The sequence below is a fragment of the Alexandromys fortis genome, unplaced genomic scaffold (assembly GCF_014885135.2).
Source record: "Alexandromys fortis isolate MF-2015 unplaced genomic scaffold, M_Fortis_MF-2015_v1.1 scaffold_12, whole genome shotgun sequence".
NCBI classification, from domain to species: domain Eukaryota; kingdom Metazoa; phylum Chordata; class Mammalia; order Rodentia; family Cricetidae; genus Alexandromys; species Alexandromys fortis.
Window position 1 is genome coordinate 4,893,494 of NW_026067937.1, and position 16,847 is coordinate 4,910,340.

General features: G+C 38.8%; 1 protein-coding gene across 1 annotated transcript in view; it reads right to left on the reverse strand.

The window, feature by feature from the left end:
* Positions 1-16,847, reverse strand: part of Cstf3 (cleavage stimulation factor subunit 3) — an 87,908-nt gene that overhangs the window by 18,533 nt on the left and 52,528 nt on the right. The window contains exons 4-13 of the mRNA XM_050146945.1: positions 14,612-14,644; positions 12,763-12,860; positions 11,945-12,011; positions 11,778-11,812; positions 11,564-11,690; positions 10,284-10,361; positions 8,931-9,093; positions 6,349-6,458; positions 5,136-5,252; positions 4,679-4,753 (exon numbers count right to left, since the gene is read on the reverse strand). Of these exons, the coding sequence (XP_050002902.1) occupies positions 4,679-4,753; positions 5,136-5,252; positions 6,349-6,458; positions 8,931-9,093; positions 10,284-10,361; positions 11,564-11,690; positions 11,778-11,812; positions 11,945-12,011; positions 12,763-12,860; positions 14,612-14,644 (903 nt within the window). The remainder of the gene's footprint in view (positions 1-4,678; positions 4,754-5,135; positions 5,253-6,348; positions 6,459-8,930; positions 9,094-10,283; positions 10,362-11,563; positions 11,691-11,777; positions 11,813-11,944; positions 12,012-12,762; positions 12,861-14,611; positions 14,645-16,847) is intronic.

Here is a 16,847-nt window from a genome sequence, read left to right on the forward strand (position 1 = left end):
GTTGGGGGTGCCTGGTGGGAGTGAGCGGGAAGTCGAGGTACATATGGTCAAGATGCATCGATTGCATGTATGAGAGTGCCAAAGAACAGAAGATAGTCTACATCTTTAAAACACAAACAATGAGACAAGTCACTGTGATCATCCACAACCTCACACTTCATCAACACCAGACTAAAATCAATGAGATAGCTAAATGCCAAGATTCCAGAGTCCCACTTTTTAAAAGGATCAACACCCACATAGAAGGTGTCATGAAGTAAGCAGATGAATGAAGTAAGGAAATCAATTCAGATCCTAGACAAGAAACTTAGTAAAGTGGATAGAATATCAATGATTTGGAAGAGAATTGAAAACATGGAAGATAAACTCAGCAAGGAAATTAAGATTCTGAAAAGGAACAAACAGAAAAGCTGAAAATTAAAACAATCAATCAATCAATGAAGCAAAAAATATCATCAACAGATAAGAAAAGCAGCTGGGTGTAGTGGCCCACACTTGTAATCCCAGCACTCAGAAGGCAGAGGCAGGCAGATCTCTGAGTTTGACAGCCTGGTCTACAAACAGGGTTCCAGGACAACCAGGGCTGTTACACAGAGAAACCCTAACGAAATATATATATAATATATATAATCAACACACACACATTATATTTGAGAGAAAGAGAGTGGGGGAAGAGAGAAAAGCAGAAAAAAATTCTGGGATGAAGGATAGTATCAAGACAGAAGTAAATAAAATAGAAACTAAAAGAAAAATACATATAATCAAATAAGCAGATTGTTTTTCTTTTACACTTCTTTATTTTATGTGCATGGTGTTCAGCCTGCAAGTATGGAGGGGGACAACATGCATGTCTGGTGCCTGTAGAGGCCAGAAAAGGGCATCAGGTCCCCTAGAACTGAAGTTCTAGGTGATTGTGAGCTTCCATGTGGGTTCTAGAAATCAAAGCTGGGTCCTCTACAAGGGCAGCTAGTGCATGTAACTGATGAGCTGTGTCTCCAGCCACAAAGAGCTGGTTCTTGAAAATAAAAGTAAACTAATAAATCCCTACCCAAACTAGCCCAAAATGAAAAAGTTCTAAATTAATAAAATTAGATAAGAAAAATGAGATGCTATTGAATAGATTACATACAATAAAGATAGACAATCATTAGGAAATATTTTGAAAACATACCAAAAAAAAAAAAAAAAAAAAAGAACAGGGCAGTGGTGGTGCATGCCTTTAATCCCAGCACTCGGGAGGCAGAGGCAGACGGATTCTAGACCAGCCTGGTCTACAAGAACTAGTTCCAGGACAGGCTCCAAAACTACAGAGAAACCTTGTTTCGAAAAACCAAAAGAAAGTAAGAAAGAAAATTCCAGAAGAAATTACTAAAAACCTAGACACATAAGACCTACGAAAATTAAGAACATATGAACAATAAACTGATTCATAATAGTCAGTGAGGCTGAAGGAAGAATAAAGTCTCCTAACCAAGAAAAGTTCAGGTTTAGATGGATTTACTGCTGAATGTTCCCAAACCTTTAAAGAACTGAAAGCAAGATTCTTCAACCTATTCCACAGAGCCAATGAGGAAAGAACCCTGAAATCAAAAATATAAGGCACAACAGAAAAAAAAATCAACCAAAAACCAACCCTACAGATATAGAACAAATTTCTTGATGAACACACTGCAAAAATTCTCAATAAAATTCTTGCAAGTCAAATTCAAAAACACATAAAATCCCTTTCTATACTATGAATATGAATTACTCTTATTGGTTAATAAAAAGCTGACAGGCTAGTATCTGGGCAGGAAGTTAGGTGGGAAAGCCAAACTGAGAATGATGGGAAGAAGGAGGGTGAAGTCAAGAGAGATGCCAGCCAGTTGCCGAGCAAGCAGGATGTATAAAATATGAGCTAACAAGCCATGAGCCATGTGGCAAATCATAAATAGAAATATGGGTTAATTTAAATGTAAGAGCTTGCTAGTGACAAGTCTGAGCTACCGTCCAGCATTCATAGCCTCTGAGTTGGTTATTTGGGACCAGGCGGTTAGGATGAAATGTCTGTTCACACACAATGATCAAGTTGACTTTATTCTAGAGATGAAAGTTTGGTTCATCACATGTCAACCAGTTAGTGTAATCCAGCACCTAAATACATTTAATGACAAAAAGGACATGATTATCTCAATAGATACAGAAAAGCCTTTGACAAGGTATAAAACTCGTCATCATGAAAACCCTGAAGAAAGCAGGAGTCGAATGCATATATCTCAACATAATGGCTATATGCAAGAAACCTAGAGCCAACATTATCATAAAGGGGGAAAAGAAGGAGTTTCTCTAAAATCGGGAATAAGATTCAGTACTCACTTTCTCCAATGATCAGTCAATATAGTACCTGAAGTCTTAGCTAGAGCAGAAACACAAGCAAAAGAAATAGATTTTAAAAAGGAAAAGTCAAATTATCCCTTACTTGCTGGGTGTGGTGGCGCACGCCTTTAATCCCATCACTCGGGAGGAAGAAGCAGGCGGATCTCTGTGAGTTTGAGGCCAGCCTGATCTACAGAGCTAGTTCCAGGACAGGCACCAAAACTACACAGAGAAACCCAGTCTCAAAAAAAAAAAAAAAAAAAAAAAAAAAAATAAAACAAAACAGAAACAAACAGACTAAATATTCCATGAGAAAACTATTGGATCTGATAAATATTTTCATCAAACTATACAAAAACCAACATAAAAATCTGTACACTAGCAAAATCTTGCTAAGAGATTAGGAACACTAGCCCATTCACAACCACTTTTTAAAAAACAACACAAAATACTTAGGAAGAAACTTAACCAAGGAGGTGAAAGGCTTCTATTATGAAAACTTTTGAAAAAACTGATGTACTGTATTGAAGACACACAAGCAGATGGATAAATGTGTATGTTCATGGCTAGGCAGAATGATGATCTGAAGACAATGGTAATACTGAAAACAATCTATGGAGTCAACACAGATGCCATAAAAATTCCAATATCTTAAGGTTGGGACATGGTTTATGAAGGAAGCTACGTGAGGAAAATTCTGAGAGCTTGTAAGAAAATTCCAAGGAGGAAAGAAAAAAAAAAATCAAGAGTCTTATTTGTTCAAATAGTCTTATTTGTTCAAAAGACTCAGGGGCTACTTCCTACTTCCTTTCAAGCACCAAATTTTCATCCCTTTGTCTCTCTTGGTCACATGATTTATCACAAACTAATTTAGTGCCATCTGTGCGTCAGAAAGAACATGACATGTCCCTTAGCATCTAACGTGGGAGTACAATCACTCGAAAGTTGGTTAATGCGGACTGTTGTAGGGCTGCCCAGGGGTGAACTAGAATATGGGTTTTTAGTAAAGATAACTTTCAGTGACCAGATTAAGGTTTCCAGAGATGGTTAGCACATAAGCCCGAGAGGACTAGAAGGCACGTCTTCGATGTGGCTGACACTGTCCAGCAGGATAGGACTGGGGGAGAACAAGCACAGCCCAATTGGTTGTTCCCTCTAAGAGCTGGGACATGTTTATCTCCTGTCCAGGATACCAAAAATCCAGGCCACACTCCAAGACCTAAGCCAGTGATAATATCTGGGGACCTCAGGCTTTGATATCCAGCTATGAGTTATAGCTTTGGGTTTCTTTGGTCTGAAGTTCTCAGCTTTGAACTTAGTTACAGCATCAGCACCATAGGGCTGCTACTTCAGGAGCCAAATCTGTAATCAATCTTCTCTTGTATTTATATTAATACCTACTGGTGTTGGAATACAATGCTGGCTAGTTAGAGGTCACAGTCTGCCACAGCCTAGCAGGTTTCTCAAGCTCGACAAATGGAACCCCTTCTTCCCCCAGCAAAGATTCCTGTTCTCTACCTAGCCTTATCTGGAGGATGTGTCTGAGCCTGGAGGACTGACTGACCTTATCTGAAGCTGTCTCTAAACCAGATGCCTGTTTCTAAAACCTTATGCCTGACTTAGCTTTAGCTTGAACTCCATATAGATCCCACTGGAAGGTTCCCTTGCTGCACATATCAGGAGCCTTATGATAGGAGCGTGCCTCTTAATGCAAATTAGGTGATGCCCTGCCCCTGTCCCCAGCCTTTATATTCCCCTTACTTCCTAGAATAAAGTGGAGGTGTAACACTTAACTGTCTCCCCATCTCCCCTAACAAGCTTGGGAACCCTGTTCACGCAATTCGGCTCCTTCCCTTCTCCTGGACTCCCTGAGGCAAACCCAGTGACCAAAATTTCATCCCACTGTTGCGATAAAATACTTAAAAAAAAAAAAAAAGAAAAAGAAAAGCAAGCCAGGCGGTGGTAGTGCACGCTTTTAATCCCAGGACTTGGGAGGCAGAGGCAGGCAGACTACAAAGGGTCACAGAAGGGGATTTTTCAGGGGCGATGGAAGTGCTCTGTTTTTTTATTTGGTTTTTGAGGCAGAACCTTATAAAATGCAGGTTATCCTTAAACTCACTATGTAGTCAAAGATAACCTTGAACTCCTGATCCTTCTGTCTCCACTTCCCAAATACTGAGATTACAAATGTGAGCCATGATGCCCAGCAGTGTTTTGTATAGAGGGTCCCATGATCTATTAAGACATAAGAACAACGAATCTTATTGTGTATGAATTAAATCAGAGTATGATGGTGGGGAAAACAGACTTAGAGGTTACTCACCAAGGTGGGGTCAATATCCTCAATTGCCAGAAGTCTGTTATATATACTGTGGACCTTCTCATACTTCATGCGACTCTAAAGTGGCAGAGAAGTGAATATAATAAATATATACTCACTAACGAGCAGTTCTGAGCTTTAGGAGCCCGAAGACTATACTCCTGTTCCCATAACACACACAATGACACCTATATTACACATAAACTTTTATGAACTTGAAACTAACAACTGTTTATGGTTATCATTTCTGGCCACAAAAGCAAAAGAAGCTGGAATAAAAAAAATTTTTAGTCGTGCAGTAAAATTGTAAGCACTAGATGTAGTCCCAGTATTCAGCAGGCTCAGGGAGAACCACAAGTTTGAGGCCAGCACGGGACAAACACACACACACACACACACACACACACACACACACACACACGTGCGCACGCATAGTTCCAAACCTTCTGACTCTTCTCACCTCTTCATAATCTGCATATGCAAAATAAAGGAGCATGTTCTTCTTTAATAAAGTGCTTATGGCTCTTTCATATATATTAGCAGCTTCATCACTAAATAATTTGGCATTGTTCATATCCTAAGAGGAAAAACAAAGTACATCCTCAAAAACTTTAATTGAAAGTAAAAATGAGACAGTATCCACTTTATAATGTACTCACTAAACAAACAAACAAACAAACCCAAATATACATTTGCATTTAAGAAAAAAATATCAAGTATTCTTCCTGCTCTGGTCAATGAAGAGTTTCTAGGGCTTGAGCCCAGGGGCCTCTACTACCCAGTTATGCATTCTAGCCCCCATTACTCTAAACTATAGGAGAACCATTCAAGTTCTTTAAATGATACAGCACTTTGAACAGTTTTAAAAGCAAGCATATTTTAATTCTAAGGAAGTATAATCATGTGTGTTACTAAAGTTCATATTGACATAAGATTAAAATTGTCACCATATACTTTTTATATATAAACTTTTAATAAATTTAGCAAATAGAATGAGTTTTATTATGACATTTTCATTTATATAGACACACACACACAAATCCACCACTGTATTTTCCTGAGAGTATACCACTATCTCGTCTAGTCTCTCCTCCCCACTTCCCAAATAGCTCCCCTTCTGCTATTTAATGTTATGCATGGGTGTATGTGTATGTATGTTTGTTTAAACCTAGACAAAATTTATACTTTATTGATGGAGGAAGGTCATTGGCTAATAAAGAAACTGGCCTGGCCCATTTTATTGGTTAGAACATAGGTGGGTGGAGTAAACAGAACAGAATGCTGGGAGGAAGAGGAAGTGAGCTCAGAGAAGCGATAGCTCTGCTCTCTGAGGCACACATGATGAAGCTCCGACCCAGGATGGCCGTAGGCTAGAATCTTCCTGGTAAGCGCACCTAGCGGTGCTATACAGATGATTAGAAATGGGCTAGATTAATATGTGAGAATTAGCCTAGGAGAGGCTAGATAGAAATGGGCCAAGCAGTGTTTAAAAGAATACAGTGTCCATGTAATTATTTCCGGTAAAGCTAGCCATGTGGAAGCCAGGGCTGCCGGAACGCAACCCTGCCGCTCCTTCAACACTTTATTACTAAAATTGGTGTTATAATTTTTCCAGTAGATCTTATTGCTAGAGCAAAGAAACAAAAGGAAGGAGGATGGGGAAGGATACGCACCCCTTTTTCCGCAAGCAGCTTACTTGACTGCTCCAGATACTGGGCAGCTTCGTACCAAATATCAGGGTGATGGCCCAGAACAAGCAGGCACTGTTCATAAGCAAACATGACTAAGGGAAGACAAGCACAAAAAACTCAATTAAGATAAAAAGAACTAACAACAATATCACTACAAGCACACACGAGATTATTAGACTCAGACATGGTCTTTAACAATGAATGCTGATTTGAAATAAAGCAGGACCTCCAGAGGCTGATTTGTCCACTGTTCACCAAGTTACTATCTACTGGGACAACTAGATGCTGGAAGGAGAGAAAGGCACCAGCAGTGCAAAAGTGAACAAAACTTCCAACAGTCAAGAAGGACAAAGGCTATGGTACCAGGTGGTGCACGCCTTTAATTTCAGCACTCAGGAGGCAGAGCTAGGCAGAGTTCTGTGAGTGTGAGGCCAGTCTGGTCTACAAGAGCTAATTCTAGGACAGCTAGGACTGATACACAGAGAATGTCCTGCCCAGTTCCGCAGCCATTTAGTCCCAAAGAAACACACAGAAGTCTATATTAATTATAAACTGGCTGGCCTAGCAGCTCAGGCTTTCTTATTACCTAATTCTTTTTATTTATTTATTTACTTTTTTGGTTTTTCGAGGCAGGGTTTCTCTGTGGCTTTGGAGCCTGTCCTGGCACTAGCTTTGTAGACTAGGCTGGTCTCGAACTCACAGAGATCTGCCTGCCTCTGCCTCCCGAGTGCTGGGATTAAAGGCGTGCGCCACCATCGCCCGGCTATTACCTAATTCTTACATCTTACAGTAACCCAAAATTCTTGTATGTGTTAGCCACATGGCTTGGTACCTTTATCAGTGAGGCATTCTCATGTTGCTTCCTCTGCAGACTCAGCCTTTCCTCTTCCCAGAATTCTCCTGTTGCCCTGCCTATACTTCCTGCCTAGCTACTGGTCAATCGGCATTTTATTAAACCAATACAACAAACAAATCTTTACAGGGTACAAGATCATTGTCCCACAGCAAAACTCTGTCTCAAAAAACCACTCCTCTGACTACCATACATGTACACACACACACACACACACACACACATACACACACACACACACACACACACACAAAGAAAGAAAGGTAAGTGACTTTACTGAGTGACTGGCATCTGGAGACCAAAGGGGCAGAGCTGGTCAGTGAGAAGTAAGTGGGACAGAGGAGAGGGTGGGTAGACATTGGCAGAGGTTACCAAGGATGTGACTCTGGTAAAGTTCTTGTCTGCCATGCATGTGTTCTAGGTTTGTCCCCACTGCCCCAAAATAGATGTAAACAAAGAAACAGTATTTATAAAGCCCTGCAGGTGAATGAGCCTACAAAATTGAAAAATTCAGTGAAATTGCAATCCAGTAGTAACAGTAGTTAGTAGAAGTCTAACGCTTCTGAAATTAAAAATTGTAAACTGAAGACAGAAGTTCTATTTCTGTGATAGAGCATATTCTAAGCATGTACAAATACACAAGGCCTTGGGTTCAATCCCTGCTACTTCTTTATCTCCATGTGTATCTACGTGTGTATGTTGTCATATATATATATATATATATATATATATATATATGTTATATAAGTAAAGTAAAACAAAACACCCCTGCAAAAAAATAATAGCAAAAAACTGAATATTAAGTTGTACTGCAGAATAAAGTTATACTGCAGAAATTAAAGTAGATTGGGTAAGGGGCAACAGTGAGATTCATATTGTCCAAATGAACAATAAGTAATACACACATGCAAAAATTAAAACACACACACACACACACACACACACACACACACACACACACACACTTAGAAATACACCGTAACACATAAATTGTAACAGAAAAATTAAAATTATAAAAAATTTTAGCCAGGTAGTGGTGGTGTCCGCCTTTAAGCCCAGCACTTGGAAAGCAGAAGCAGGCGAATCTCTTTGAGTTTGAGGACAGCCTGATCTACAGATCAAGTTACAGGACTGGCTTCATAGCTATTGGGAAACTGTCTTGAAAAACTAAAATTAAAAAAAAAATTAAATGGAAATTCATAAAACTAAAATTTATAGTACATAAAATGAATAATTTGCTATATATATTTTTAATAATTTATTTATTTATCTTGTACACAATATTCTGCAGGCCAGAAGAGGGCACCAGATCTCATTACAGATGGCTGTGAGCCACCATGTGGTTGCCAGGAATTGAACTCAGGACCTTTGGAAAAGCAGGCAATGCTCTTAAACCGCTGAGCCATCTCTCCAGCCCTCAATAATTTGCTATATTAACTCAACAGCAGATTAGATATAATAAAACAAGGGGTAGGTGAACATGACAATAGATCTATAGACATGATTTTGAACGAAAAACCACAAGTGGAAAAACAAAGATTTAGGAATAAAAAGCAAAGCCTCATTAGGGCATGGTCGTACATTCCTGTGACTCAGAAAGCTAAGCTAGTAAGAGCCTGAAGTGGTGGGCAGGAGAAGCAGGAGCAGGTTTGAGGCAATCCATGAGGTTAAAATCATGTAGTAGGAGGCCCACGAGGGTTACTCTTGTTACCTCTTTTTGTTATAAGGGTCTGGTCCTCAGTACGGAGGGGGTTACTCTTCTCCCACTGGATGTACTTCTTCCACATGTCTACTTGCTGAGCTTCTTGAGGAGTGTTCTGAGGAGGCACTGACGGAGCATTGCGATCTAAGCCTTTCATTACTGTCTCATATTCCTAAGCAAACATTTACAGATTTTTGATGAGCCTAGAACAACTCAGATATATGAGGGGCAAGTTGATCAGTCTAAAATACTTTGTTTAAAATGTTTACTCTCCTATATCTAATATCACTTAGTTAATATGATTTTAGAATTCAAGGTTATCTTCAGAGACATAGTGAGTTTGAAGCCAACCTGGACTACATGAGACACTGTCTCAAAAGGCAGAAATCAAACAACATCCAAAAACAACAAGACAAAAGCCCAAAGTAAGGAAAGACATAACAGAGTGTTAGCACCCGAAACCAGATTCCTAGGAATGATGAATAGAATACCCAGGGGCTATCTCTACGGGCAATGTAGGAGGGTCCCTCTGCAGGATGGATGGTGTAAGACATAATACAAGTGGAGGTTCGGGAGTATTGTTATTGCCACCTTTGGAGAAGCTAATAGTTTGTACTATTTGGCTATTTTTCCAATGAACAGAAAGGTATGATGTACACAGCACAAAATCTGTCCCAGAGAGCTATGTTATTTTATAACACTCTGAATACAGAGTAACACAATATTCAGATAAGCAAATATGAAGGAAGGATATCAACTAATTCAATAATTCTATGTAAAACTTCTCTGCTTTGAAAAATATTTCTGCCTAGGCCTGGAAGCTCCAGTCTATAATTCTAGCACTTGGGAAGCTGATACAGAAAGAATGCCACTAATTTGAGGGCAGCTGAGCTATATAGTATCAGGTCAATCAGAACTACATAGCTAGACTCTATTTCAGAAACAAACACAAAAAAAGAACTTTTATGACTGGGATGTAACTTAGTATTAGAACACTTCTGTGAATCCCCAGGTTGGATGATGCCCTGTAACAAATACACACACTGGGTTAGTGATGCCTAGTAACACCCCCCAACAAACAAAGGTAAAAAAAATTTTTCCAAATATAATATGTTATTTCAATTTAACTATATCATTTTGCCAGGCCTTTAATTCTAACACTCAAGAGACAGAGGCAAATTGATTCCTTTAAGTATGAGGCCAGCCTGGTTTGCTTAATGAGTTCCAGGACAGCCATTGCTATAGATCCTATCTCCAAAAAGACAAAATTGAAAATATCAAGAGTAACATCAGATAGGAAAACTTGCTAATTATTTTAATGATTTAGGACATTAAATTAAGTAGCCTGATAGAATTTCATACCTTTGCTACACGTCGAGCATTCATGTAGTCTCTACTCCGATCTTCAATCATTTTTTTAGCTAAATGAATATTGATACCCTGAAGAAAAAAATTATTATTATTAATTGCTTTTTCTTTTCTTTCCTTTTTTTTTCCTTAACAGTTCTGCAGACTAAACCCATAGTCTCCTGCATACAAGGCAACTAGACAAACACTCTATCACTAAACTATATATTAGGCGTAGGGGAAAAAAATTTGACTAGCACGCATGATGGCTTTAGTAGGTGAAAGCACTTGGGTTTGATTCCCAACACCCACATGGTAGCTCACAACTATCTGTAACTCCAGTTCCAGAGAATCCAATGCTTCTTCAGGTCTCTTGGAGCACCAGACATATAAGCAGTGTATAAGACATTCATGTAGTCAAAATATCCATACATACACAAGCAAAAATTAAAACACACACACACACACTCAGAAATACACTGTAACATATAAATCACAACAGGAAAATTAAAATTATAAAAAATTTTTAGCCGGTGGTGGTGTTCGCCTTTAATCCCAGTACTTGGAAAACAGAGACAGGCAAACCTCTTTGAATTTGAGATTTGAATTTGAGACAACCTGATCTACTGTTGCTCTCTAGTAGACATGAAATCATGAGATTCTATCTTATCTAGTCAAAGCAGTCATTGAGCAAACAAATCATAACTGCTCTCAAGGATGTGGACAAAAGGAACAATTATACACTACTGGTGGGAGCATAAATTAATTCAAATGTTAATACAGAGATTTCTTTAAAAAACTGCAAATAGACCTACCCAGCTATACATTTCTTGGTAGGGATCAAAAGGATTTGAAACCAATATTTCACAGAAATACTTGCACATTAATGTTACTGCAGAACTATAAAAATATAAATTATTTATTGGAATCAATATAAAACAATGTGTCTAGGAGTATATAGCTCCATCATAGGGCAATTCCCTCAGATGAATAAAACTCAGGGTTTAATCCATAGTGCAGCAAAATCAATTCCAATAGCAGGAGGACACATTGTGTAGCACTAACATTCAGGCACCGGACTAGAAGGCTACATTCCCTAAATTTAATTAAAATGACCAGTTTGAGCTGGGCAATCGTGGCACATGCCTTTAATTCCAGCACTAGGGAGGCAGGGGCAGGTGGATCTCTGTGTTATGGAGAGAAACCCTCTCTCAAAAACAAACCAAAAACAAATAAACAAACAAACAAAAAACAAAGGAAAATGTTAGTTTGTAATAAACTCTGGGTTAACTTACCTCTTCGTACTTGTTGTAGTCTCTCCAAAGCTGTTCAATGTTGATCATTGGATTAACACAACCTCGTTGATAAACTCTCCGGACAGCAGTTATTCTCTGATTTTCTGCATAAGACCCGACAGCTTCCCTGAAGTTGGGTAAGAAATACCATTAATTGTATTATTATTATAGCCAAATCAATTGTTTATATATTAAAAATGAAAGCAATACTTACACGCCTTTTAAGAAATTGATGTAATCCACCCAAATCTAAGAAATAAAACAAAACATTAATATATTTTTTATTATTTTCACATTTTAGCACATACCCACGTCTCCTGCACACTGTGTAAGTACTCTACCTCTGAGCTACATTTCCATATTTAAAACTATGAACTCTACCTGATAAGACATAATTTCCATTCCAATTTTATCCAGTGCAAAGTCATAAGCTTGAGCCATTTTTTCTCTGAAATGAAAATAAAAGTTTTAAAAACTTGTTATCAGCTGGGTATGGTGGTTTATGACTTCCCAAGAAGTTATTGACACAGGAAGCTGAGGCAGGAGCATTACCCTAAAGGCCAATCTGGGCAACAGCAAATTCAAGGCCAGCCTAGGCTATATAGAAAGAACCCCTATTACTCTGAGCTACAAAGAAAAAAAATCAAAAACCAAAACCAAACCTAAACTGTTGTCAAAATGCATCAGAGAACATCAGGTTAGAGTCGGTGAAGATAGGCAGGCAGGAGTCATAGTGGGCAACTAACTACCAAGCAGCTGCCTCGGACATCTTAAGTGGTACACATAACTTATACCATATAACTTGCCAAGAATGGTGCTGAGACAAGCATTAAGTAAGAAGTTTCTTGCACTTTTCCTGATTTCTTGGAGAATTCTGACTTTTCAAATACTTAGGTTTCTTCCCATCTGTCACTCAGAGACAAGAGATAGTATGAGTCATGTAAAAATGTGTGTCTAGAGACAACATCCAACCTCTAACACGCTCACGCGCGCATGCGCGTGCACACACACACACACACACACACACACACTACAGTTTTTCTGTGTAACCCTGCCTGTCCTGAAACTCAATCTGTAGACTAGGCTGGCCTCAAACTCCCAGAGATCCACTTGCCTCGGTTTCCTGGCACTCGGATAAAAGGTGTGCACCACCACCACCTGCCTTCCACATGCATTCTGAAGACCATGATTTTACTTACTTGTAACTTGGCAGTTTACCCTTGGTTTCTCTGACGTATGAAAGATAACATTTCCATAAATCAATGTGCAAAACCTTCATAAGGCATCTTTGAAATAGCTTTAAATATAAGAAAATAGTATCAGCATCCAGTTAAATCAATTTCATATTTGCATAAATGAAATAGCATATTAAAAACAAAGTCAGGTCTTTTCAGAAATTACTTTTCTTATAAATAGATAGATGGCTCTGTGGTTAAGAGCACTGACTGAGGGCCTAGGTTTGCTCATAACCATTTGTAACTCTAGTTCCAGGGTTCAGATGCCCACTTCTGTGGGCACCAGACATGCATATGGTATACAAATGTGTGTATATAGTATGTACACACACACAGGCAAAAACACTATACACATTTAATAAAAAGCTCTTTAAAATTTTTGTAAAAGGCAAATGCAATCCCCTCCTTTCAGTTTAGACAATTAAAATCATGCTTATGAATTTGTCAAGTATAGTCATTTTCTTCTCCCCAGAACCATAAGTAAATAAGTAAACAAATATAATAATTTTTCTTTTCTAAACTTTTCTTCAGTTTAAATTAGCATATGAAAGGAATTTCATTGAGGCATTTTCATATTTTGCTCTTGTTGACACTGGTCCCTCATCCCTCCCCATCTCCCGGTATTCTTGCAGGTTCCCTTCCTCTCAATAGCTCCCCTCTGCTCTCATGGCCAGTGTATGCCACACACTTACTTTTCTTTTTCCTTTTTCCTCTTCTCTCTCGGCCCCTTTCTAATTCTCCCTTTCTCATACACACCTGCCCACACAACCATGTCTAGAATCCCCATGAGAGAAAAATGCAGTATGAGTCTGGTTTATTTTTTTTTAACATGTGATATCTAGTTTCATCTACTTTCTTGCAAATGTAATGATTTCGCTATGTATATTACTGTATTTTCTTTATCCATTCATCTGTTGATGGACATCTAGGCTGGTTCCACTTCTGCTGTGAACAGTACAGCAATAAACATGGATGTGCATATGTCTCTATTGTAGGATTCAGAGTCCTTTGAGTATATGCCCAAGTGTGATATAGCTGGGTCACATAACAGATATTTATTGGTTTCTGAGTCAGTCTCATTATGTATCCCTGGCTGTTCAGGAACTCCCTATGTAGAATAGGTTAGCCTCAAACTCAGAGACCCACATGATAAGATTAAAACTTATATACTACATACCTTGCTGCTGTTTGAGATCATGTTACCCAGGCTATGTACTAAAAATGACTTTCCAATTCTGCCTCCACTTCCCAAAGGCTGGGATTATAGGTGTGCATTACAATGTCTGTGTTTTTTTGTTTTATCGAGACAGGGTTTCTTGGTGTAGCTTTGGAGCCTGTCCCGGAACTCTCTCTATAGACCTCAAACTCACAGAGATCCATCTGCTTCTGCCTCCCAAGTGTTGGGATTAAAGGTGTGCGCCACCATCGCCCAGTTCAGTGTCTGGCTTTTATGCAGTCCTGGAGACTGATCAGCAGTCCTGGCTCCTGCTTCTCATTCTTTGAGAAACCTCCACACTGATTTCCACTGGGCTGCACTACTTTACACCCCACTAACAATGGTACTTAACCATTCTCTTTTCTCATTTTCAACAGGATTTATTGACATCTTTTTCTTGGTGTTAGTCATCTGACAGGAATGAATTAGAATTTCAAAGTAGCTTTAATTTATATTTCTTGACAGCTAAGGAATAGTTAAGTTTCTAAGTGAAGCTTATAACTGGAGTCAATAACTTAAAATTGTTTTACTATATTTATTTACCATATTAGTCATATAGAAACTCTTAAATTTCAAAATATATTTAAGAGAACTTACCTTTTCAACCTTGTCATAATTTTTAGCTTTAATCTGAAGAGAAACAAAGGAAAACATAGTTAATGATACTTCTTTTAACAGTATCAACATACTTTTTTTTTTTTTTACTAATTTGACCATTGTTTTAACCAATCTTACAAATTTTTCCTTCAAAAAAACAAAATAAGTCAAATAGAGTGGTGCACACATGTGATCTAGAACTTTCAATCATGAGCCCCAAGTGGTCAGAGAGAACTGGTTTCCAAATAATCACTTAATACCCGTCAATTACTATTATCACTACCACCAATTTCTGCTTAAAATTAAGCATGCCCCCAACCTTTTTTTTTCTTTAAGTTTTCCCTATGTAGAGCTGGCTGTCCTGGAACCTGCTCTGTAGCCCAGGCTAGCCTCAGACTCTTAAATCTGCCTACCTCTGCCTCCCAGCCCAGTGCTGGGATTAAAGGCATGTGCCACCACCACTTACTCTTTAAACTTGTAATTCTTTAGAATTTATTCTTTGAGAATGTCATACTGTATATATACATATACATAATTACATCATTTCTCCCCTTCTCTTTAATATCTCCAAACCCTTCCATATATACTTTCTTGCTTTCAAATTCATGGCCTCTTTTTCATTATTGTTACATACATACATATATTACATGTATTCCTAATGTAATACAACTTGCTCAGTCTGTATGATGAAACTTGTATGTTTTCAGGACTGACCATTTGATACTGGATAACCAATTGGTGTGCTCCTCCCTGGGGAAGACTATCTGCCTGCTCTCAGTGTTCCTTGGTTGTCAGTAGTTCTTTGTGTAAGGCTGAGGCCTCCTGAGTGGTCTCCTTTCCACATTAGCATATCTATTGGTATACTCCGTTAGCTGCTGTTGGTGAGACTTAATGGGTGTGGTTTCTGACTTTCCTAAGAGACACATTTTACAGCAAAACACCCTATTCCTCTGGCTTTTACAATCTTTCCATCCTTTCTTCCACAATTACCCCTGAGTCTAAGGTCCAAGAGTTGTGTTGGAGATGTACCAGTTGGGACTGAGCTTCACATTTGATTGGTTATAGTTTTCTGTAATGCAAAGAGAATTTTCCTTGACAAGGGGCAAGGACTGCACTTCTATGTGGCTTTATGGACAAAACTTTAGAATGTAGTTAGGGATTGATTATGCTGGTTTAGTAAAGTAGAGGCTATAGGTTCTCCTCCAGAATCCATGAATTCACTAGCCCCATGTAGTGGCTAGGTTTCCAATACCAGGTATAATTTCCATATTGTTGAATACGGAAAGTCCAATTAGAGAGCTGTTAGTTACTGCCAATGTTTGCATGCCACAACTGTATCATTAGGGTTATTGTGCCATGCTGGTCATGGTTGTGGTTCATAAGCATCACAGCTGGGTAGTAGTGTTGGTTGTTCCCTCCTCTGGAAGCTTACATGGCACCCGATACCATGAAAGATAGTCCTAGGGAAACAGATTTTAGGTTATATCCAGCTCAAGGTACTTTGGGCCCTGTGTCTGAAGTGCATGGTGTTTTAAACAATAGCCTATGTTTTGGGAGTCTCTTGGACAATCAAACATAAACCCCAAAACAGGCATGAGAAGCCCTCTTTTGAGCTGTTGATTAGGACTGTGCAAAAAACTCCTAGAATATTATCTTTTTTTGAGACACAGTCTCACTATATAGCTCCAGCTTTCCTGGAACACTGCATGGATTGGCCAGTTTTGAACTCACAGAAATTCACCTGCCTCTGCCTTCAGGGGTCTGGGACTAAAGGCATGGGCCTTATTCTTTCCCATCTCCAAACTCTTCCCGTATCCTCCCTACCATCTTTTCCCAAACTTCCTATTTTCTCTTAAAAACAAACAAACAAACAAAAAGCCACTGAAAACCAAGGAGCCTGATTGTGCTGGCCAATTAATTACTCCTGACTATGGGGCTTGCCCTGAAGTGTGGTTGATACACCTACATCGTCACCCCTCTCCCAGCACCTATCATTTGCAAACAACTTCTTAGTTTGGGATGGGACTTTGTGCCCACTTCTCCTGTGTTGGGATTTTGTCAGGCTTGAGCTTTTGTAGGCTTATCTTTGTGAGATCATATGTGCATTTGCACTGCTGTGTCTGAAAAATGATGTTTCCTTAAAATCATCTAGCACTCCAGCTCTTACAACCATCTGCCCCTTCTTCCATTTAGATCCCTGAGCTTTGAGGGAAGAGGTCCAATAAAGACATCCCAT